This window comes from Somniosus microcephalus, chromosome 8 (genome assembly GCF_052327205.1).
Source record: "Somniosus microcephalus isolate GS21.2 chromosome 8, FLI_Smic_1.0, whole genome shotgun sequence".
NCBI classification, from domain to species: Eukaryota; Metazoa; Chordata; class Chondrichthyes; order Squaliformes; family Somniosidae; genus Somniosus; species Somniosus microcephalus.
In genome coordinates, this window is record NC_140994.1 from 11317224 (window position 1) to 11342950 (window position 25727).

At 46.9% G+C, this 25727-nt stretch overlaps 1 protein-coding gene across 1 annotated transcript in view; it reads right to left on the minus strand.

The window, feature by feature from the left end:
• Positions 1-25727, minus strand: part of LOC147113318 (zinc finger matrin-type protein 4) — a 470946-nt gene that overhangs the window by 18925 nt on the left and 426294 nt on the right. The window contains exon 6 of the mRNA XM_085994248.1: positions 13442-13838. Within this exon, the coding sequence (XP_085850374.1) occupies positions 13442-13838 (397 nt within the window). The remainder of the gene's footprint in view (positions 1-13441; positions 13839-25727) is intronic.

The following is a 25727-nucleotide window of genomic DNA, read 5'->3' on the forward strand; positions in this document are numbered from 1 at the left end:
ATGAGAGAGTGAGGAAGAGAGAGTGAGGAAGAGAGAGTGAGGAAGGGAGAGTGAGGAAGAGAGAGAGAGGAAGAGAGAGTGAGGAAGAGTGTGAGGAAGAGAGAGTGAGGAAGAGAGAGAGGAAGAGAGAATGAGGAAGAGAGAGTGAGGAAGAGAGAGTGAGGAAGAGAGAGTGAGGAAGAGAGAGTGAGGGAGAGAGAGTGAGGAAGAGAGAATGAGGAAGAGAGAGTGAGGAGGAGAGAGTGAGGAAGAGAGAGTGAGGGATAGAGTGAGGAAGAGAGAGTGAGGAAGAGAGAGTGAGGAAGAGAGAGTGAGGAAGAGAGAACGAGGAAGAGAGAGTGAGGAAGAGAGAGTGAGGAAGAGAGAGTGAGGAAGAGAGAGTGAGGAAGAGAGAGTGAGGAAGAGCGAGTGAGGAAGAGAGTGTGAGGAAGCGTGTGAGGAAGAGAGAGTGAGGAAGAGAGAGTGAGGAAGAGAGAGTGAGGAAGAGAGTGTGAGGAAGAGAGAGTGAGGAAGAGAGAGTGAGGAAGCGTGTGAGGAAGAGAGAGTGAGCAAGAGAGAGTGAGGAAGAGAGAGTGAGGAAGAGAGTGAGGAAGAGCGAGTGAGAGGAAGAGAGAGTGAGGAAGAGCAAGTGAGAGGAAGAGAGAGTGAGGAAGAGGGAGTGAGGAAGAGAGAGTGAGGAAGAGTGAGTGAGAGGAAGAGAGAGTGAGGAAGAGCGAGTGAGAGGAAGAGTGAGGAAGAGGGTGAGAGGAAGAGAGTGAGAAAGAGAGTGAGGAAGAGAGAGTGAGGAAGAGAGAGTGAGGAAGAGAGAGTGAGGAAGAGAGAATGAGTAAGAGAGTGAGGAAGGGGGTGAGAGGAAGAGAGTGAGGAAGAGAGAGTGAGGAAGTGAGTGAAGAAGACAGTGCGAGGAAGCGAATATATGACAGAGAGCCTTTTACATCATTACTCTGGGATTTCTGCTGATCTTGGGTTGAAGTTACGGCAGGAGATCAGAAGACCCCCACTGAAATTCCAGGCATTAGTGTTTATTAGAGTAGGCGATCAGCAGGTGGTGGAAAGAGGAAAACCATAATAGGATAATCATACCCGGGCTCTGGATTGTGAAGCGTTGATGGACTCGGTGACCCATTGTTCCTTTGTTTTTTGTGTTTTTAAAATGAATGGAATATTCTGCTAGGCTCAAATGTTCGGGGTGTTCAAAATATATCTGGATGGTGGGCTGGGAGACTTAGGGCACTCGAGGGAGGAACATTTGTGGGAGCGTTAGGGTACTAGAGGGATGGGCTTCGATGGGAGAGTTAGGGTACTAGAGGGATGGGCTTCGATGGGAGAGTTAGGGTACTAGAGGGATGGGCTTCGATAGGAAAGTTAGGGTACTAGAGGGATGGGCTTCGATGGGAGAGTTAGGGTACTAGAGGGATGGGCTTCGATGGGAGAGTTAGGGTACTAGAGGGATGGGCTTCGATAGGAGAGTTAGGGTACTAGAGGGATGGGCTTCGATAGGAGAGTTAGGGTACTAGAGGGATGGGCTTCCATGGGAGAGTTAGGGTACTAGAGGGATGGGCTTCGATGGGAGAGTCAGCGTACCAGAGGGATGGGCTTCGATGGGAGAGTTAGGGTACTAGAGAGATGGGCTTCGATGGGAGAGTTAGGGTACTAGAGGGATGGGCTTCGATGGGAGAGTTAGGGTACTAGAGGGATGGGCTTTGATAGGAGAGTTAGGGTACTAGAGGTATGGGCTTCGATGGGAGAGTCAGGGTACTAGAGGGATGGGCTTCGATGGGAGAGTCAGGGTACTAGAGGGATGGGCTTCGATAGGAGAGTTAGGGTACTAGAGGGATGGGCTTCGATGGGAGAGTTAGTGTACTAGAGGGATGGGCTTCCATGGGAGAGTTAGGGTACTAGAGGGATGGGCTTCGATGGGAGAGTCAGGGTACTAGAGGGATGGGCTTCGATGGGAGAGTTAGAGTACTAGAGAGATGGGCTTCGATGGGAGAGTTAGGGTACTAGAGGGATGGGCTTCCATGGGAGAGTCAGGGTACCAGAGGGATGGGCTTCGATGGGAGAGTTAGAGTACTAGAGAGATGGGCTTCGATGGGAGAGTTAGGGTACTAGAGAGATGGGCTTCGATGGGAGAGTTAGGGTACTAGAGGGATGGGCTTCGATGGGAGAGTTAGGGTACTAGAAGGATGGGCTTCGATAGGAGAGTTAGGGTACTAGAGGGATGGGCTTCGATGGGAGAGTTAGTGTACTAGAGGGATGGGCTTCGATGGGAGAGTTAGGGTACTAGAGAGATGGGCTTCGATGGGAGAGTTAGAGTACTAGAGAGATGGGCTTCGATGGGAGAGTTAGGGACTAGAGGGATGGGTTTCGATAGGAAAGTTAGGGTACTAGAGGGATGGGCTTCCATGGGAGAGTTAGGGTACTAGAGGGATGGGCTTCCATGGGAGAGTCAGGGTACTAGAGGGATGGGCTTCGATGGGAGAGTTAGGGTACTGGAGGGATGGGCTTCGATGGGCGGGTTAGGGTACTAGAGGGATGGGCTTCGATGGGAGAGTTAGGGTACTAGAGGGATGGGCTTCGATGGGAGAGTTAGGGTACTAGAGGGATGGGCTTCGATGGGAGAGTTAGGGTACTAGAGAGATGGGCTTCAATGGGAGAGTTAGGGTACTGGAGGGATGGGCTTCGATGGGCGGGTTAGGGTACCAGAGGGACGGGCTTCGATGGGAGAGTTGGGGTACTAGAGGGATGGGCTTCGATGGGAGAGTTAGGGTACTAGAGGGATGAGCCTTGATGGGCCAAATGGCCAGTTTTTCATCCTGCATTCTTCCTATGCTGTAGTATGGTTCAAAGTAACCGCATTGGATGCCACTGATTGAGGCAATACTTAATGTTGCCATCAGGTGGAGCTAAAGTAAAATTGATGCTTTTTGTTTGTGAGATGGTGATCAAATAAAGTTTGTTGTTTTTGAGAACAGCAGCCATGTCTGCTTTGTGTTTTCCTGAGCTGTGTAAATATTGGCCAAGTAAGTCCACAGTTTGCTGAGGATAAGAGGAGGCGTTGCTATAGTAAGTATTGAATGGTTATACAGGAAACTTTCGATTTACCGACACCTAAATAACTGGAAATCTCGGTTAACCAGCAAAATTCAGGAGTAGGTTCTGTTGTGTATGTACCTTTAAGAGAAGAACTGATTCTATACTGCAGTACCGGCAGTGACCAACCCTGTATATAAAGCCATAGCAGGCTTCTGTATTTCAGTCTTGAGTTCCCCCTCTGTTCAGTAAATACCTGTTTTATTGTTCTCCTGCAGTCCGAGTATTATTGATACCCGGACACTACATTGGCGACGGGCAGGTTCGAACTCACCTGCAGTACTGCATCACCTCACGGGGATCTTTTCCCTGAAGAGAAGCTTCTTGGAGGTCGAAGTCAGAACGGCGGGCGTCGACCGCGGGCAACCGCCCAGGGATCCATCGGAGAGTTGCAGGGGAGGCTGTGGAGAGCTGGGCCTGGCTCTCCAGTTGAGGTGTTCCAGCAAGTCGTGCTGGTAGCAGGTAGTGCGCTGACCCTTCCGGACTGCGGCGGGCTCGGGCTCAATCGAGCGGCTCTGCAAAGGGGCCGTGCAGCGTCGGCGGGAGGAAGAGAGAGAGAGAGGGTGGAGCGCACAGGGCGCGGTCGGGGCTCAAGAACCGGGCAGCGTGGAGAGGATAGAACGAGGGGAAGGAAAAGTGATACGCGCCGAAGCCGCGGGTCGCCGCCATTACCCTGTAGAACGCTAGGAGCAGCGTGGCAGCAAGGGGAAGAAGGAAAAGCGCGGGAGGCGCCATTTTATTCCATTGGGGAAGAAGGAAAAGCGCGGGAGGCGCCATTTTATTCCATTGGGGAAGAAGAAAAAGCGCGGGAGGCGCCATTTTAAATCACTCAAGATGCCGAAGAGTGGCAGTATCACTGCTTTCGACAACGAGGTAGAAGACTGGACCACGTATGTGGAAAGAATTGAAGTGTACTGTGAGGCAAATGAGGTGGCCGATGGAAAGAAGGCGTCGGTATTATTAAATTTGATGGGCGCGAGAACGTACGGCCTATTGCGGAATTTAATTACCCTAGCTAAACCAATGGAGAAAAGTTTTGAAGAGATTGTTAATATCTTACAGGAACACCTAAACCCTACACCGCTGCTGATAGCAGAAAGATTCAAGTTCCATAAAAGAAACCAGCACAAAGATGAGAGCAATGCTGACTATCTTACGGAACTACGCAAGTTATCGAAGCACTGCCAGTTCGGAGCAGGACTGGCAGACACCTTACGGGATAAGTTTGTCTGCGGGCTCCAGAGTGAAGGAACCCAGAAACGACTACTTTCGGAAAAGGACCTGACGCTAGAACAGGCTTTCAGCGTGGCAGTATCCTACGAAGTAGCAGCACAGGGAGCTGCGGAAATACAACAGAAACCACAAGAATACAGCGCTAACGAAATGGCGTATGGAGCAGAAAAGTGCTATCGCTGCGGCAGAACAACCCATGACCAGAAGGACTGCTGGTTTAAGGACAAAGTATGCAGGCAATGTGGGAAAATGGGACACATAGCAAGAGTCTGCAGGTCGGGAAAGAAAACCAACACTACAAGAACTACTAAGGAAAAGTACAAGAAAGTAAAGAAATTGACAGACAGTAGTTCGGAAGATCAGGAGAGTGATAATGACTCCGGGAGCAGGAGACTAAGTTGTCTAAAGTTACACAACGTGATCGCAAAGGAGGATCACCGAACCATTTGGGTCACCCTCATGATAGCAGGGTCCCCAGTAAAGATGGAATTGGACACAGGATCAGCCCTAACTGTCATGAATCGACGAGACTATGAGCGGCTATTCTCACACATACCCTTGAAGGACACGTCCATTGTATTGATGACATACACGGGGCAAAAAGTCTACCCCAGAGGAAAAATAAGGGTGCCAGTTGAATACAACGGCAAGGAAACACAGAAACTGTATCTATATATACTACCAGATGGAGGACCACCATTATTGGGATGTGAATGGAACCGAAAAATACAATTGGATTGGCATTCCATTCAGGCGCTAACTGTGACTGATAAAAAGGATGATGATGTCACACCTGGACGACTGTCAAAAATTCTAACTGACGCGAAAGAGGTGTTCCAACAAGGACTTGGGACTCTAAAAGGAGTAACGGCAACGATAAAAATGGAAGATAACGCAAACCCAAATTTTTTTAAGGCCAGACCGGTACCTTACGCGATCCGCCCAGCCGTTGAAGCAGAGCTGGAGAGTCTGGAGCGTTCCGGTGTGCTGTCCAAGGTGGACTGGAGCGAGTGGGCCACACCCATCATTCCTGTAATGAAGAAATCATTGAGCTGCACGCCTGGGGAACCGAAGAAGGTTCGCATCTGTGGGGACTTCAAGGTAACTGTGACCCCAGTCCTGCACACAGTACAATATCCACTTCCACGGATAGAAGATATTTTTGCCTCACTATCTGGAGGGAAACGCTTTACAAAGATTGATCTGGCCCAAGCGTATCTACAAATGGAGGTGGAAGAAGCATCTAGGAAATACCTCACGATAAACACTCACAAAGGCATTTACCAGTACAATCGACTGGTATTCGGGGTAGCATCAGCCCCGGCTATTTGGCAGAGGGCGATGGAACAAGTCCTGCAAGGGATCCCGGGGACCCAGTGTTATTTGGACGACATCCTGGTTACGGGCGAAAATGACAGTGAACACCTTGCCAACCTGGAGCAGGTGCTCACGAGATTACAGGAATATGGGCTACGAGCCAACCGCCCCAAATGCGAGTTCTTCAGGAGACAAATCTCGTATTGTGGCCACATGATTGATGAGGAAGGGTTGCATAAGTCGCCGGACAAGATTGAGGCTGTAGTCAAGGCTCCAGCACCGGAATATGTGTCGCAACTGAGGTCGTTCCTCGGGTTGGTGAACTACTACCATAAGTTCTTGCCGAATTTATCTACAATTCTGCACCCACTGAACGCCCTACTGCAAACTGGAGTAACATGGAAATGGAGTGATGAGTGTAAGCGTGCCTTTCAGAAATGTAAATGCCTAATCACTTCAAAAGAAGTATTGGCCCACTACAATCCAACACTACCGGTTCGGTTAGCATGTGATGCGTCTCCCTACGGCATCGGAGCGGTGCTGTCACACAAATTCCCTGATGGTTCAGAGAGGGCAATAGCCTTTGCGTCGCGCTCGTTAACCTCAGCCGAGCGTAACTACGCCCAGATTGACAGGGAGGCCCTCAGCCTGGTGTGGGGGGTGAAGAAGTTCAATCACTATCTGCACGGGCAGAAATTCACCCTACTGACTGATCATCAGCCCCTGGTCTCCATTTTTAACCCAAAGAAGGGCATTCCGGTGATGACGGCGCAACGGCTGCAAAGATGGTCACTTTTTCTAGGGGCACATCAGTACGACATAGAGTACAAGGGTACGAAACAGCATGGAAACGCTGATGGGCTGTCGCGCCTACCATTGCCTACGGTAGAGGAAGCACCTGCAGTGGACCCTGTTGAGATATTCCATGCGACCATAGTCGAATGTCTACCTGTTACAAACTCAAGTATAGAGAAGGAAACCCGAAATGACCCGACACTCTCTCGGGTCTATGATTTGACGGTGAAGGGATGGCCAGCACATGGCGACTCACTGTTGCCAGCATTCTCGCCAAGGAGACAACAGCTGTCAGTGTGCCGGGGGACCTTGATGTGTGGATCCCGAGTGGTAATTCCACCCAAGTTGAGAGATAGAGTGCTCAATGAGCTTCATGAGGGTCATCTGGGAGGGGTAAAAATGAAGAGCCTAGCCAGGGCGTTTGTGTGGTGGCCGGGAATCGATAAAGAAATCGAGGATATGACCAAGAGATGCACAGGATGCCAGAAGGTCCAAAACGCTCCACCACAGGCCCCGCTACATCCATGGGAGTGGCCCTCATCTCCATGGCAACGGGTACACATTGATTTTGCTGGTCCATTTGTGGACTCAATGTTCCTAATCGCCGTGGACGCCCATTTGAAATGGCCAGAGGTCATCAAAATGTCCTCCACCACCACGGAGAAAACTATTGCAGTCCTACAGACCATCTTCGCCAGGAATGGCTTGCCAGAACAGATTTGCTCCGACAATGGGCCACAGTTTGTGTCAGAGGATTTCCGGAGGTTTCTGAGGAATAATGGGGTGAAGCATTACACATCTGCCCCATATCATCCAGCCACAAATGGATTGGCTGAGAGGTTTGTTCAGACCTTTAAAAAGGCCATAAAGGCAATGCATAATGATGACATACCACTACAACACAAGGTGGATAATTTCTTGTTTGCTTACTGGAATGCGACACATGCAGTCACCAACCAAGCTCCAGCCATAATGTTCTTCAACCGAAGGCTAAGATGTCGCCTGGATTTGCTCAAACCAAACATAAGATGAGATGTTGTGGATAAGCAATTCCAGCACATAAATGAGAAGACAACCAGGAGCTTCAAGATAGGGCAACCAGTCTTGGCCCGCGACTACCGAACAGAAAAATGGCAGCCAGGAACGATATGCACACAGCAGGGACCACTAATGTACACAGTGGACGTTGGAGAGAGCATCGTGAGACGCCATGCTGACCAGATTCTAGAGTCACAGGAAGAAGCCAAACCCATACCACGAGCAGGTGCACCTGGTATTCAACCCGAAGTACAGATTGTGTCTACCTCAGAAGCAGTGGTATTGGAAGCTGACGAACCAACCAATGACAATGAGCCAGAATCAACTCCGCCGCAAGAACAGGATACTCGAGAAAGGCGCTATCCAGTCAGGATCAGGAAGCCTCCTCAAAGACTGAACTTATAAATGATTATTTCAGTTGATGTATATAGTACAGAGAAAATTGTAATTGTAATTAGTTATTATTTAGTTGTTAAATGAATGTTATGTACTTTTTATCTAAAAGGGGAGGAATTGTTGTGTATGTACCTTTAAGAGAAGAACTGATTCTATACTGCAGTCCGGCAGTGACCACCCCTGTATATAAAGCCATAGCAGGCTTCTGTATTTCAGTCTTGAGTTCCCCTCTGTTCAGTAAATACCTGTTTTATTGTTCTCCTGCAGTCCGAGTATTATTGATACCTGGGCACTACAGGTTCAGGTACGTTTTACTTCATATTCTACTTGCCTTCCTCGATGTGTTGCTGTGCAAGGGTGTGGCTGCAGCTGTTGCTAAGCTACAGAGATGCTTGGAACTTGTGGCCATTGTTCTGAACCTGTTGCTAAGCAACAGGGTTTGTTGCTTTATACGGAGCTCTCAGCTCTCCGTATCTTTTACTATAGCGTTCCGTTATCCGGAATGTTTGATGAACCGGCACCACGTCGGTCCCGTCGGTGCTGGATAAAAAAAAGTTTCCTGTAGAAAGAGTTAATCTGGAACATAATCTGGATCAAAGCATGAAGTAGGCCCAGGAATAGGGTTACCAATCCTCCAGGATTGGCCTGGTGTCTCCAGGAATTGAAGATTAATCTCCGGGACATTGATGAGAGCAACAAAACCCGGGAGAGAAATATCATAAGGGACATGAACAAACAATTCTGTTTTTGAAGCATTTTCTTCGAACACCTCTGTTTACTAGTTATGAAAATATCGGACGTGGGGGAAAAAAGGTTGTTTGACTGAAAACCCAGAGTCATCCAATCGGGGTAGCAAAGAGTCTGTTCGCTTTCCGATTGGCCGGGGCAAGGCGGGGCGCCGCGAGGATGGACGTGTCGGGCGACCAATGGTGGGAGCGTGGGGTCGGGGGAGGCGGGGCGGTTGGAGGCGGGAGGTCACGTGATGGAACCTCCAGGACTACGTCCGACCAGAGTTGGCAACCCTAACAGTGAAGCCCAGGACCAAACTGTGGAAACTAGGACTGGCGTTAGAAGGTTCTTCACACAAAGAGTGAGGAACACTTGGAATAAACTCTGGGAAGGATAATGGAAGCGAAAATTCTGCCATCAGTTAAGTATTTAGATATGTTATTGTGTTAAAATGAGGTACAAAAATGCATCGAAAACTTATATTTTTGAAGTGCTGATGTGAAATGTTTGTAAGCGAGAGGATGAAATACCTATTTTTTATTTGTTAAATATCTGACTTTATTTGTTAGGCAGGGAGGAACTTTGCAGAACTTCTCCTTCGGAGATTGATAGGGTTGGGAGGAGTCCATAATTGTTGGAAAGGCTCCTCAGTGAAGGTAATCACGTAGAATGGTCAACCATTCTCATACCTTCATTGGCCAGACCCTGCCCTCCTGCCCTCCACAGACAGTACGCTCCTTGCTGGCCCCATTCATTGTAAAGACCATGGTTACCTGCCGAGTATTTAACGAAATACTTGCTCTTTTGTCCCTCTCTTTCCCTTCTCCACCAAACTTCCCCCACTTCCTTCCTCTCCTCCCTTGAAGATGTTGAGCCTATGCCTGGTAGGGTCAATGGGAGCCTGCTGACCTCCAATACCTTGCCCGAATGGCCAGTCTTCATGTGGTGACCCATTCTTCACGTGTGACCCAAGGCAGTGAGTGCCAGTAGGCTAATCAACTGAGGTAGCATCACAGCTGACCTTTGAATTTGTTCATTCATTCAGTGTCCACACACATGCACTTTTCAGCAGGGGTCACTAGATTGTCATCTTTTCCTAGCCAAGGGCTACTAAAGGCCAATTGTATCTGCCCTACTGCTGTCCCAACTAGGACACAGACTAATGATTGAACTTCGAATCTTCCTCGTGTGTTTCACTCAAAGCCACACATTGAGCTATAGGATAGAGCCCTGTAGAGACTCAGATACAGGATGTTGAGGTCCAGTCATGGTTCTTCTTAGATTTCTTGGTGCAAAAATGGAATTCAGGATGGCAGTAGCTTGGGGTGCTGCAGTTTGAGAGGAACTTGATACATGGAATATCTTAAATATATATAGATTTACTTTACCTTGTGAATCTTTTAACATGCTTAGGTGGGAGATGTTTATACTATGCGTGAAGCACTTTTCATTGTGGCCTCCACAAACACTCCCAGGGCAGGTACAGCACGGGTTACATACAGAGTAAAGCTCCCTCTACACTGTCCCATCAAACACTCCCGGGGCAGGTACAGCACGGGTTAGATACAGAGTAAAGCTCCCTCTACACTGTCCCATCAAACACTCCCGGGGCAGGTACAGCACGGGTTAGATACAGAGTAAAGCTCCCTCTACACTGTCCCATCAAACACTCCCAGGGCAGGTACAGCATGGGTTAGCTACAGAGTAAAGCTGCCTCTACACTGTCCCATCAAACACTCCCAGGGCAGGTACAGCACGGGTTAGATACAGAGTAAAGCTCCCTCTACACTGTCCCATCAAACACTCCCGGGGCAGGTACAGCACGGGTTAGATACAGAGTAAAGCTGCCTCTACACTGTCCCATCAAACACTCCCGGGGCAGGTACAGCACGGGTTAGATACAGAGTAAAGCTGCCTCTACACTGTCCCATCAAACACTCCCGGGGCAGGTACAGCACGGGTTAGATACAGAGTAAAGCTCCCTCTACACTGTCCCATCAAACACTCCCGGGGCAGGTACAGCACGGGTTAGATACAGAGTAAAGCTGCCTCTACACTGTCCCATCAAACACTCCCAGGGCAGGTACAGCACGGGTTAGATACAGAGTAAAGCTCCCTCTACACTGTCCCATCAAACACTCCCAGGGCAGGTACAGCATGGGTTAGATACAGAGTAAAGCTCCCTCTACACTGTCCCATCAAACACTCCCAGGGCAGGTACAGCACGGGTTAGATACAGAGTAAAGCTCCCTCTACACTGTCCCATCAAACACTCCCAGGGCAGGTACAGCACGGGTTAGATACAGAGTAAAGCTCCCTCTACACTGTCCCATCAAACACTCCCAGGGCAGGTACAGCACGGGTTAGATACAGAGTAAAGCTGCCTCTACACTGTCCCATCAAACACTCCCAGGGCAGGTACAGCACAGGGTTAGATACAGAGTAAAGCTCCCTCTACACTGTCCCATCAAACACTCCCAGGACAGGTACAGCATGGGTTAGATACAGAGTAAAGCTACCTCTACACTGTCCCATCAAACACTCCCAGGGTAGGTACAGCACGGGTTAGATACAGAGTAAAGCTCCCTTTACACTGTCCCATCAAACGCTCCCAGGGCAGGTACAGCACGGGTTAGATACAGAGTAAAGCACCCTCTACACTGTCCCATCAAACACTCCCAGGGCAGGTACAGCACGGGTTAGATACAGAGTAAAGCTCCCTCTACACTGTCCCATCAAACGCTCCCAGGGCAGGTACAGCACGGGTTAGATACAGAGTAAAGCACCCTCTACACTGTCCCATCAAACACTCCCAGGACAGGTACATCACGGGTTAGATACAGAGTAAAACTCTCTCTACACTGTCCCATCAAACACTCCCAGGGCAGGTACAGCATGGGTTAGATACAGAGTAAAGCTCCCTCTACACTGTCCCATCAAACAATCCCAGGACAGGTACAGCACGGATTAGATACAGAGTAAAGCTCCCACTACACTGTCCCATCAAACACTCCCAGGGCAGGTACAGCACGGATTAGATACAGAGTAAAGCTCCCTCTACTCTCTCCGAACAATGTGTCCCAACCTCAGAAGAACATCTGTTGCTGTAACCTGTGTGACATTCTTACAGTCTCGCTGGGTAAGATTGATTGCCAATTTGTTTTCAGTTTTGGGACGTTTTGTATTGCAGCTCTTCGAAATGAGTTCCACATTCTAACTACTCTCTGAGTAAAGACATTTCTCTTTATTTCCCTGTTGGATTTATTAGTAATATATCCTGTATTTATGGCCCCTAGTTTTGGATTCTCCCACAAGTGGAAACGTTCTCTCCACATCTACCCTGTCCACCCCATTCATAAAGACCTCTATCGGGACATCTCTAAGTCTTCTCTTTTCTAAAGAAAAAAGCCCCAAACTGCTCCGTCTTTCCCCGATAGCTGTAATCTCTCAGTTCTGGCACCATCCTTGTAAATCTTTTTTTTCGCATTCTCCAGGGCTTCTATGTCCTTCTTACAGTATGGAGACCAACACTGTGCACAGTGCTCTCAGTGCGGCCTGACCAGGGTCCTATACAAGCTTAACATAACTTCACTACTTTTGAATTCTGTACCCCTAGAAATAAATCCCGGTGCTTTGTTAGCATTTCTTGCTGACCTGCGATGCTGCTTTTAATGATTTGTTCACCTGTACCCTTAGATCCCTTTGCTCTTCTACCCCATTCAGTTTCTTATTTTCTAAGATGTAGGTGATGTTTCTATTTTTCATACCAAAGTGCACCAGCTCACAATTATCTATGTTAAAGTTCATTTTTCCACTTAACTGCCCAGTCCGCAAGTTTTCCAATGTCTTCTTGTATTATGTTGCATTGTTCCTCAGTGTTACCTATTCACCCAGTTTGGTATCATCTGCAAATTTTGATATTGAGTTACTCGTTCCCAAGTCCAAATTATTATTGTAAATTATGAATAACAGTGGTCCCAGCACTGATCCTTGTGGAACACCGCTTTCTACCTCCCTCCAATCTGAATAACTATCCTTTACCCCTACTCTCTGCTTTCTATTTTTTAGCCAATTTGCAATCCCGGTTTGTTGTGGAGCAGAAGGTTTGATGCTAGTTGAGCTCTTGTTTCTGAGTGAGAAGGTTGTAGGCTCAAGCCCTAGTCCAGGGACTTATAGAATCCTAGACTGATACAACACAGAAGGAGGCCATTCGGCCCATCGTGTCCTTTGAAAGAGCTCTCCGATTAGTACCATTCCCCCGCTCTTTCCCCATAGCACTGTAAATTTTTTCCCTTAAAGTATTTATCCAATTCCCTTTTGAAGGTTACTATTGAATCTGTCTCCACCGCCCTATCCGGCAGCGCATTCCAAATCCTAACCACTCGTTGCGTAAAGACGTTTTCCCTCATGTCGCCTCTGGTTCTTTTGCCAATCACCTTAAATCTAAGCTCTCTGCTTCATCAATGACCTTCCCTCCATCATAAGGTCAGAAATGGGGATGTTCGCTGATGACTGCACAGTGTTCAGTGCCATTCGCAACTCCTCAGATAATGAAGCAGTCCATGCCTGAACTTCGAAGAAGAGCAGGGGGAGTTCTCCCCGGTGCCCCGGCAAATATTTATCCCTCATCCAACATCACTAGAACAGATTATCTGGTCATTATCTGTTTGTGGGAGCTTGCTGTGCACAAACTGGCGGCCGCGTTTCCCACATTACAACAGTGACTACACTTCAAAAAGTACTTCATTGGCTGTAAAACGCTTTGGAATGTCCTGAGGTCATGCAAGACGCTGTGGAAATGCAAGTTCTTTCGTTCTATTTAACAATTGATGCTTCTTACCTCGCCACAGCCTGGCATGAGTCCTGACCAACTTCCCTGGTCCTCTCCCCAGCCTCGCAGGGCGGCCCCCCAGCTTCTTTTCTCTCTCCCCAGTCTTGCCTCGCAGCTTCCAGTTAGGGCCCCCTCGACGCCGACGTCCCTTCGCTCTTCCCAGCTGGTCTTGGGCCCCTGGAGCCTGGCCTCGCCGCCCGCTGGGTTGCCCTCTCCCTGCCCGGCCCCGCAGTGGGGTCCGCAGCCCGGGACCACGCCCCTCCAGCTCCTCTTGTCTCTGGCCGGCGGCCGCCCATCGCAGCCGGTGACTAGGGACGGCTCCCCGCCATCCTCGCCCCGCTCTCCCTGGCCTCGCACCGAGGCTCGTGCCGCGGGCTCTGTCCCTCCGCCGTCCTTTGCCTCGTCACTGTGAAATCAATCGAGAGGTCACAAAGATAATCAGAGAGTCAATAAGAAAAAATATCTAAAATTGGAAAAGAAATGCCCTTAATGTATTTCACCAAGTTACAGCGAGTCTACAGCACAGAAACAGGCCATTTGAGGAGTTAGATATATTTCTTAAGGCTAAGGGGATCAAGGGATTTGGGGAGAAAGCAGGGACACGGTACTGAGTTTGGATGATCAGCCATGATCGCATTGAATGGCGGAGCAGGCTCGAGGAGCCGAATGGCCTACTCCTGCTCCTATCTTCTATGTTTGACCCAACTGGTCCGTGCCGGCATTTGTGCTCCACACCAGCCTCCTCCCCTCTTCATCTCACCCTATCAGCATTTCCTTCTATTCCTTTATCCCTCGTGTGTTTATCTAGCTTCCCCTTAAATGCATCGATACTATTCACTTCAACCACTCCCTGTGGTAGCGAGTTCCACATTCTCACCACTCTCTGGGTAAAGACATTTTTCCTGAATTCCCTATTGGATTTATTCGTGACTATCTTATATTTATGACCTCTAATTTTGATTTCCCCCACAAGTGGACCTCCACGTCTATCCTGTCCAACCTTTTCATTATCTTGAAGACCTCTATCAGGTCACCCCTCAGCCTTCTCTTTTCTCGAGAAAAGAGCCCCAGCCTGTTCAATCTTTCCTGATGGGTATAGCCTCTCAGTTCTGGTATCATCCTTATGGATCTTTTTTGCACATGTAGGAGTGGTGTCAAGCTATAGAGACCAGAAGGTCACAGGTTCCACCCTAACTCAGTGGGCAGCGCTCCCGCCTCTGAGTCAGAAGGTTGTGGGGTTCCAGTCCCACTCCAGAGACTTGAGCACAGAAATGTAGGCTGACACTCCCAGTGCTGCACTGTGGGAGGTGCCGTGTTTCAGATGAGATGTTAAACCAAAGCCCTGTCTGCCCTCTCAGGTGGACGTAAAAGATCTTGTGGCATTATTTTGAAAAAGAGCAGGAGAGTTATCCCCGGTGTCCTGGGGCCAATATTTTTCCCTCAACCAACATCACTAAAACAGATAATCTGGTCATTATTTCATTGCTGTGTTTGGGAGCTTGCTGTGCGCGCATTGGCTGCCGCCTTTCTTACATTACAACAGTGACTACACTTCAAAAGTGCTTAATTTTTCTGTAAAGTGCTTTGGGCCATCCTGAAGTCATGAAAGACGCTATAGAAATACAAATCTTTCTTTCTTTCAAATTTAATTGAAAATCTGGCAGTGCCTATAACAGATGGTCAAGCTGAAGTCTAGCCTTACACCGGCTGAGCAAGTTGAGACTTGCACGACCCAGACAGCAGCAGGAAGGAGTGACTTTCTACCTCTTACCTGTTACGTCTGTCTTTTAACCCAATTTGAAATTTTACGATCTGTTACTGAATTGTCAGCTGACAGCCTCATAAAAAGACGCTGCTTTGCCTCTGCTCCCACTGGCTACATTTTCAATGTATTTCACTGCAATTCGTTGACATGATGTGACAACTCCTCCATAATCGACTCCTATCTTTAATCTCATGCGGGGGCCTTTGATTTACTTACAGACGCATCAAAGACACAGCTAGTTACATTCTCGTGTCATGCAGTTTTTTTTTCTTGTGCAGCTACTGATCCGATTACACGACAGAACATGGGCAGAAGTGGGTAACGCAAGAGACCACGTGGGTTACACGCAGGGCATTACCCAGGCTGGGGTGCGTGACGCTCTGTGTACTGAGTTCGCCAATCTCAGCCGAGACGGTGGTTGGTGCACTGCGATTATTGTGAACACGGTATAGGGAACGGCAGCATAGCGTTTTTGTTATTGGGCTAGTAAGCCAAAGGCCTGGAGACAGCAGTTCTAAATCCCGCCATGACAGCTGGGGGAACTTAACACGATATCAAGAAACGGCTGAGTGCACTGGATACAGCAAAGGCCCTGACAACAACCCGGCTGTCGTGCTGTAGACTTGTGCTCCAGAACTAGCCGCGCCTCTAGCCAAGCTGTTCCAGTACAGCTACAACACTGGCATCTACCCGACAATGTGGAAAACTGCCCAGGTATGTCCTGTCCACAAAAAGCAGGACAAATCCAATCCGGCCAATTACCGCCCCATCAGTCTACTCTCAATCATCAGCAAAGTGATGGAAGGTGTCATCGACAGTGCTATCAAGCAGCACTTACTCAACAATAACCTGCTCACTGATGCCCAGTTTGCGTTCCGCCAAGACCACTCGGCTCCCGACCTCATTACAGCCTTGGTCCAAACATGGACAAAAGAGCTGAATTCCAGAGGTGAGGTGAGACTGACTGCCCTTGACATCAAGGCAGCATTTGGCCGAGTGTGGCATCAAGGAGCCCTAGTAAAACTGAAGTCCATGGGAATCAGGGGGAAAACTCTCCACTGGCTGGAATCATACCTAGCACAAAAGAAGATGGTTGTGGTGGTTGGAGGTCAATCAGCTCAGCCCCAGGACATCGTTGCAGCAGTTCCTCAGGGCAGTGTCCTAGGCCCAACCATCTTCAGCTGCTTCATCAATGACCTTCCCTCTATCATAAGGTCAGGAGTGGGGATGCTCGCTGATGATTGCACAAATGTTCAGTGTCATTCACAACTCCTCGGATAATGAAGCAGTCCATGCCCAAATGCAGCAAGACCTGAATGACATTCAGGCTTGGGCTGATAAGCGGCAGGTAACATTCGCGCCACTGAAGTGCCAGGCAATGATTATCTCCAAAAAGCAAGAGTCCAATCACTGCCCCCTGACATTCAATGACATTAACATCGCTGAATCCCCCACCATCAACATCCTGGGGGGGACAACATTGACCAGAAACTTAACTGGACCAGCCACATAAATACTGTGGCAACAAGAGCAGGTCAAAGGCTGGGTATTCTGGGGTGAGTGTTTTACCTCCTGACTCCCCAAAGCCTTTCCACCATCTACAAGGCACAAGCCAGGAGTGTGATGGAATACTCTCCACTTGCCTGGATGAGTGCAGCTCCAACAACACTCAAGAAGCTCGATACCATCCAGGACAAAGCAGCCCGCTTGATTGGCACCCCATCCACCACCTTAAACATTCACTCCCTCCACCACCGGCGTACCGTGGCTGCAGTGTGTACCATCTACAAAATGCACTGCAGCAACTCGCCAAGGCTTCTTTGGCAGCACCTCCCAAACCCACGACCTCTACCACCTAGAAGGACAAGGACAGTAGGTGCATGGGAACACCACCACCTCCAAGTACCCCTCCAGGTCACACACCATCCTGACTTGGAAATATATTGCCATTCCTTCAACGTCACTGGGTCAAAATCCTGGAACTCCCTCCCTAACAGCACTGTGGGAGCACCTTCACCACACGGACTGCAGCGGTTCAAGAAGACGGCTCACCGCCACCTTCTCAAGGGCAACTAGGGATGGGCAATAAATGCCGGCCTTGCCAGCGATGCCCACATTCTGTGAATGAATAAAAAATAGCAGTTTTGTTTTAATTAAATGCCAGGATGTGAGCATCAAGGCCAACATTTATTGCCCATCCCTAGTTGCCGTGAGAAGATGGTGGTGAGCTTTCTTCTTGAACCACTAGTAGCAGTTTGATACAACTGAGGGGCTCGCTGGGCCAGTTCAGAGGGCAGTTACAAGTCAACCACATTAGTGTGGGACTGGAGTCACATGTAGACCAGACCGGGTAAGGACGGCAGGGTTCCTCCCTAAAGGGACATCAGTGAACCAGTTGGGGTTTCATGACAGTCCGACAGCTTCATGGTGATTTTACTGATACCAGCTTTTTCAAACTGCATTATCATTCTCAAACTGCCACAGAGGAATTTGAAATGACTTTCCTCTAGTCATTTAGCCTCTAGCTTATTGGTCCAGTAACATAACCACTGCACTACCGTACCCTAGGGAGAGGAAGAAAATCAGAGCATTTAAACAGGAGGTTAAAAGAGAGCGTAAGGGTATCAGCCAGTGGCTCAGTGGGTAGCACTCTCACCTCTGAATCAGAAGGTGGAGGGTTCAAAGTCCCACTCCAGAGACTTGGGTGCAACATCTAGGCTGACACTCACAGCGCAGTGCTGAGGGAGTGCCACACTGTCGGAGGTGCCGTCTTTCAGATGAGACGTTAAACCGAGGCCCTGTCTGCCCCCTCAGGTGGGCGTAAAAGATCCCACGGCATTATTTCGAAGAAGAGCTGGGGAGTTCTTCCCAGTGTGCTGGCCAATATTTATCCCTCACCCAACATCACTAAAACAGATTATCTGGTCATTTATTTCATTGCTATTTGTCGGAGTTGTGCCGTGCGCCAATTGGCTTCATTGGTTGTAAAGCGCTTTGCGATGTCCCGAGGTTGTAAAAAAAGGCGCTATATAAATGCAAGTTCTGCCTTTCGTTAGAGCAGGAGGGGAAAAAAAGGCAAACATAGAGACTAATCTGCATGTGGTTGAAGACCTGGTTCAGGTTTGTAAAAGTAGGGATGGAGTGAGAAGGGAACTTGGGGCAGCGAGCCTCAGAGGGCAGATGCGTGAATGAGTGACCACCGACGGTGGAGTAGCGGGGGCGGCGGGGGGGGGTAAACGAGAAGCGTCTAAAGGGGAAGTCGTGAGGAACAGAGGGTGGGTGAACAGAGGCAGCTTTAGAGGGCAGGTAGTTACTGCGGAACCCTGGCAGAGTCGGAGAGGAAATGGGGATGCCAAAAAAAAAACCTTCAGGAAAAATAGTGGGGAAGAAAAATCCTTCACGAACGAAAGTTTAAAAAACAAGAAGCTGAAATAACTGTTATTAAATTAGTGTCAATCAAACTATTAGCCCGATAGCCCTGAGTCACCAAATGAGTCCAATCTCTTCTTTCTTTATTTAGTCACTAACTACCACTTATGCATTTGTAAGTGCATTTAACATGACTTTAATACTTTAATAGCTCAGGTCCTGTTTAAGAGCGTGTGTAAATGGTTCTACAGACATACGATGGAACATGTGCCACTTTATCTGACCCTCATTTAACATTGTTTACATGCGGGTAATTAAGTTTTTTTTCCCACCTCCCTCAGTCATTCCCCACCCCGTCTCTTTTTAAGCTGTGTTTCTTCCCTTCGCCTCGCCCCGGGGTCTCTGCCAGCACCATTCCCCAAATGGCGGGGGCAGCCTGGTTCCTTGCCTCCGCCAATGCCTCCAGGAGATGGGCAGGGAGCTTTTCATAGAATCATAGAGGTTTACGGCACAGAAGGAGGCCATTTCGGCCCATCGTGTCTGCGTCGGCCGAAAAAGAGCTCTCCAGCCCAATCCCACTTTCCAGCTCTTGGTCCGTAGCCCTGTAGGTTACGGCACTTCAAGTGCATATCCAAGTACTTTTTAAATGTGATGAGGGTTTCTGCCTCTACCACCCTTTCAGGCAGTGAGTTCCAGACCCCCACCACCCTCTGGGTGAAAAAAGTTCTCCTCAACTCCCCTCTAATCCTTCCACCAATTACTTTAAATCTGTGCTCCCTGGTTATTGACCTCTCTGTTAAGGGAAATAGGTCCTTCCCATCCACTCTATCTCGGCCCCTTATAATTTTATGCACCTCAATTAAATCTTCCCTCAGCCTACTCTGTTCCAAGGAAAACAACCCCAGCTGATCCAGTCTTTCCTCATAGCTAAAATTCTCCAGTCCTGGCAACATCCTCGTAAATCTCCTCAGTACCCTCTCTAGTGCAATCACATCCTTCCTGTAATGTGGTGACCCGAACTGTACACAGTACTCTAGCTGTGGCCTAATTAGTGTTTTATACAGTTCAAGCGTAACCTCCCTGTTATCCCCTTCTCAGGAAGGGCGGGCAACTCTCCTGGGTACTGTAATTTGCTTGTCCTCTGGCCTCCACTTGGCAGCCTTCCGTAACAACTGAGATCAGGAACACATCCGCAGTAGGATGGTGAACATGAACCCATTATCTATCACCTCTTACTCCTGATGAATTGCATCACTACTTGCCTTTACGTGTCTTTACTTTTAGATCAAGGAACATTCAGATGTTGAGAGAAGTGAGTTTAAAAGACCAACATATGTTTTCTTCGATGGTGCACAGCATAGGAGAGTACTGTACTCAGACAATTCGCAAGATTGTCTTTCATTCGATCGCAACAGCTCCACTCTGTTGTCCAAGTCATTGACTCGTGCAGGCACTCGCTTCCATACCAGACAACAGTTCCACGCTAGAGTAACAGGCCTTGCTACGGTAAACTTCCATGATGGCATGCAGTTCCATGCTGGGGTCCGATACCATGTTAGGGTCTGATTCCATTATAGGGCCTGATTCCATTATAGGGTCGATTCCATTATAGGGTCTGATTCCATTTTAGGGTCTGATTCCATTATAGGGTCTGATTCCATTATAAGGCCTGATTCCATTATAGGGTCTGATTCCATTATAGGGTCGATTCCATTATAGGGTCGATTCCATTATAGGGTCGATTCCATTATAGGGTCGATTCCATTATAGGGTCTGATTCCATTATAGGGTCGATTCCATTATAGGGTCTGATTCCATTATAGGGTCGATTCCATTATAGGGTCGATTCCATTATAGGGTCTGATTCCATTATAGGGTCGATTCCATTATAGGGTCGATTCCATTATAGGGTCTGATTCCATTATAGGGTTGATTCCATTATAGGGTTGATTCCATTATAGGGTCTGATTCCATTATAGGGTCGATTCCATTATAGGGTCGATTCCATTATAGGGTCGATTCCATTATAGGGTCGATTCCATTATAGGGTAAGGTTCCATTATAGGGTAAGGTTCCATTATAGGGTCGATTCCATTATAGGGTCGATTCCATTATAGGGTCGATTCCATTATAGGGTCTGATTCCATTATAGGGTCGATTCCATTATAGGGTCGATTCCATTATACGGTCTGATTCCATTATAGGGTCTGATTCCATTATAGGGTCTGATTCCATTATAGGGTCTGATTCCATTATAGGGTCGATTCCATTATACGGTCTGATTCCATTTTAGGGTCGATTCCATTATAGGGTCGATTCCATTATAGGGTCGATTCCATTATAGGGTCTGATTCCATTATAGGGTCGATTCCATTAGAGGGTCTGATTCCATTATAGGGTCGATTCCATTATAGGGTCGATTCCATTATACGGTCTGATTCCATTATAGGGTCTGATTCCATTATAGGGCCTTATTCCATTATAGGGTCTGATTCCATTATAGGGTCGATTCCATTAGAGGGTCTGATTCCATTATAGGGTCGATTCCATTATAGGGTCTGATTCCAATATAGGGTCGATTCCATTATAGGGTCGATTCCATTATAGGGTCGATTCCATTATAGGGTCGATTCCATTATACGGTCTGATTCCATTATAGGGTCGATTCCATTATAGGGTCTGATTCCATTATAGGGTCTGATTCCATTATAAGGCCTGATTCCATTATAGGGTCTGATTCCATTATAGGGTCTGATTCCATTATAGGGTCGATTCCATTATAGGGTCGATTCCATTATAGGGTCGATTCCATTATAGGGTCGATTCCATTATAGGGTCTGATTCCATTTTAGGGTCGATTCCATTATAGGGTCGATTCCATTATAGGGTCTGATTCCATTATAGGGTCGATTCCATTATAGTGTCGATTCCATTATAGGGTCTGATTCCATTATAGGGTCGACTCCATTATAGGGTCTGATTCCATTATAGGGTCTGATTCCATTACAGGGTCTGATTCCATTATAGGGTCTGATTCCATTATAGGGTCTGATTCCATTATAGGGTCTGATTCCATTATAAGGCCTGATTCCATTATAGGGCCTGATTCCATTATAGGGCCTGATTCCATTATAGGGTCTGATTCCATTATAAGGCCTGATTCCATTATAGGGTCTGATTCCATTATAGGGTCTGATTCCATTATAGGGTCTGATTCCATTTTAGGGTCTGATTCCATTATAGGCCCTGATTCCATTATAGGAACAAATCTATGTTGAGATACAATTCCATGTTGAGGTACAATTCCATGTTGAGGTACAATTCCACGTTGAGGTACAATTCCACGGTGAGGTACAATTCCATGTTGAGGTACAATTCCACGTTGAGGTACAATTCCACGGTGAGGTACAATTCCATGTTGAGGTACAATTCCATGTTGAGGTACAATTCCATGTTGAGGTACAATTCCGTGTTGAGGTACAATTCCAGGTTGAGGTACAATTCCGTGTTGAGGTACAATTCCACGTTGAGGTACAATTCCATGTTGAGGTACAATTCCATGTTGAGGTACAATTCCACGTTGAGGTACAATTCCATGTTGAGGTACAATTCCACGTTGAGGTACAATTCCATGTTGAGGTACAATTCCATGTTGAGGTACAATTCCACGTTGAGGTACAATTCCCTGTTGAGGTACAATTCCCTGTTGAGGTACAATTCCCTGTTGAGGTACAATTCCATGTTGAGGTACAATTCCCTGTTCAGGTACAATTCCACGTTGAGGTACAATTCCCTGTTGAGATACAATTCCACGTTGAGGTACAATTCCACGGTGAGGTACAATTCCATGTTGAGGTACAATTCCCTGTTGAGGTACAATTCCATGTTGAGGTACAATTCCAGGTTGAGGTACAATCCCATGTTGAGGTACAATTCAATGTTGAGGTACAATTCCACGTTGAGGTACAATTCCATGTTGAGGTACAATTCCATGCTGAGGTGCAATTCCATGCTGAGGTACAATTCCATGCTGAGGTACAATTCCACGTTGAGGTACAATTCCATGTTGAGGTACAATTCCATGCTGAGGTACAATTCCATGCTGAGGTACAATTCCACGTTGAGGTACAATTCCACGTTGAGGTACAATTCCACGTTGAGGTACAATTCCGTGTTGAGGTACAATTCCATGTTGAGGTACAATTCCATGTTGAGGTACAATTCCTTGTTGAGATACAATTCCTTGTTGAGGTACAGTTCCCTGTTGAGGTACAATTCCACGTTGAGGTACAATTCTCTGTTGAGGTACAATTCCTTGTTGAGGTACAATTCCATGTTGAGGTACAATTCCTTGTTGACGTACAATTCCATGTTGAGGTACAATTCCATGTTGAGGTACAATTCCTTGTTGAGGTATGTTGAGGTACAATTCCATGTTGAGGTACAATCCCTTGTTGAGGTACAATTCCATGTTGAGGTACAGTTCCCTGTTGAGGTACAATTCCATGTTGAGGTACAATTCCATGTTGAGGTACAATTCCATGTTGAGGTACAATTCCATGTTGAGGTACAATTCCCTGTTGAGGTACAATTCCTTGTTGAGGTACAATTCCTTGTTGAGGTACAATTCCTTGTTGAGATACAATTCCCTGTTGAGGTACAATTCCTTGTTGAGGTACAATTCCATGTTGAGGTACAATTCCTTGTTGAGGTACAATTCCATGTTGAGGTACAATTCCCTGTTGAGGTACAATTCCCTGTTGAGGTATAATTCCTTGTTGAGATACAATTCCATGTTGAGGTACAATTCCTTGTTGAGATACAATTCCATGTTGAGGTACAATTCCACGTTGAGGTACAATTCCATGTTGAGGTACAATTCCTTGTTGAGGTACAATTCCATGTTGAGGTACAATTCCATGTTGAGGTACAATTCCATGTTGAGGTACAATTCCATGTTGAGGTACAATTCCATGTTGAGGTACAATTCCATGTTGAGGTACAATTCCACGTTGAGGTACAATTCCATGTTGAGGTACAATTCCTTGTTGAGATACAATTCCATGTTGAGGTACAATTCCATGTTGAGGTACAATTCCATGTTGAGGTACAATTCCCAGTTGCGGTACAATTCCTTGTTGAGGTACAATTCCTTGTTGAGGTACAATTCCTTGTTGAGATACAATTCCCTGTTGAGGTACAATTCCATGTTGAGGTACAATTCCCTGTTGAGGTACAATTCCATGTTGAGGTACAATTCCTTGTTGAGATACAATTCCCTGTTGAGATACAATTCCCTGTTCAGGTACAATTCCACGTTGAGGTACAATTCCCTGTTGAGATACAATTCCACGTTGAGGTACAATTCCACGGTGAGGTACAATTCCATGTTGAGGTACAATTCCCTGTTGAGGTACAATTCCATGTTGAGGTACAATTCCAGGTTGAGGTACAATCCCATGTTGAGGTACAATTCAATGTTGAGGTACAATTCCACGTTGAGGTACAATTCCATGTTGAGGTACAATTCCATGCTGAGGTGCAATTCCATGCTGAGGTACAATTCCATGCTGAGGTACAATTCCACGTTGAGGTACAATTCCATGTTGAGGTACAATTCCATGCTGAGGTACAATTCCATGCTGAGGTACAATTCCACGTTGAGGTACAATTCCACGTTGAGGTACAATTCCACGTTGAGGTACAATTCCGTGTTGAGGTACAATTCCATGTTGAGGTACAATTCCATGTTGAGGTACAATTCCTTGTTGAGATACAATTCCTTGTTGAGGTACAGTTCCCTGTTGAGGTACAATTCCACGTTGAGGTACAATTCTCTGTTGAGGTACAATTCCTTGTTGAGGTACAATTCCATGTTGAGGTACAATTCCTTGTTGACGTACAATTCCATGTTGAGGTACAATTCCATGTTGAGGTACAATTCCTTGTTGAGGTATGTTGAGGTACAATTCCATGTTGAGGTACAATCCCTTGTTGAGGTACAATTCCATGTTGAGGTACAGTTCCCTGTTGAGGTACAATTCCATGTTGAGGTACAATTCCATGTTGAGGTACAATTCCATGTTGAGGTACAATTCCATGTTGAGGTACAATTCCCTGTTGAGGTACAATTCCTTGTTGAGGTACAATTCCTTGTTGAGGTACAATTCCTTGTTGAGATACAATTCCCTGTTGAGGTACAATTCCTTGTTGAGGTACCATTCCATGTTGAGGTACAATTCCTTGTTGAGGTACAATTCCATGTTGAGGTACAATTCCCTGTTGAGGTACAATTCCCTGTTGAGGTATAATTCCTTGTTGAGATACAATTCCATGTTGAGGTACAATTCCTTGTTGAGATACAATTCCATGTTGAGGTACAATTCCACGTTGAGGTACAATTCCATGTTGAGGTACAATTCCTTGTTGAGGTACAATTCCATGTTGAGGTACAATTCCATGTTGAGGTACAATTCCATGTTGAGGTACAATTCCATGTTGAGGTACAATTCCATGTTGAGGTACAATTCCACGTTGAGGTACAATTCCATGTTGAGGTACAATTCCTTGTTGAGATACAATTCCATGTTGAGGTACAATTCCATGTTGAGGTACAATTCCATGTTGAGGTACAATTCCCTGTTGAGGTACAATTCCTTGTTGAGGTACAATTCCTTGTTGAGGTACAATTCCTTGTTGAGATACAATTCCCTGTTGAGGTACAATTCCATGTTGAGGTACAATTCCCTGTTGAGGTACAATTCCATGTTGAGGTACAATTCCTTGTTGAGATACAATTCCCTGTTGAGATACAATTCCCTGTTGAGATACAATTCCATGTTGAGGTACAATTCCTTGTTGAGATACAATTCCATGTTGAGGTACAATTCCTTGTTGAGGTACAATTCCATGTTGAGGTACAATTCCATGTTGAGGTACAATTCCATGTTGAGGTACAATTCCATGTTGAGGTACAATTCCACGTTGAGGTACAATTCCATGTTGAGGTACAATTCCTTGTTGAGATACAATTCCATGTTGAGGTACAATTCCATGTTGAGGTACAATTCCATGTTGAGGTACAATTCCCTGTTGAGGTACAATTCCTTGTTGAGGTACAATTCCTTGTTGAGGTACAATTCCCTGTTGAGGTACAATTCC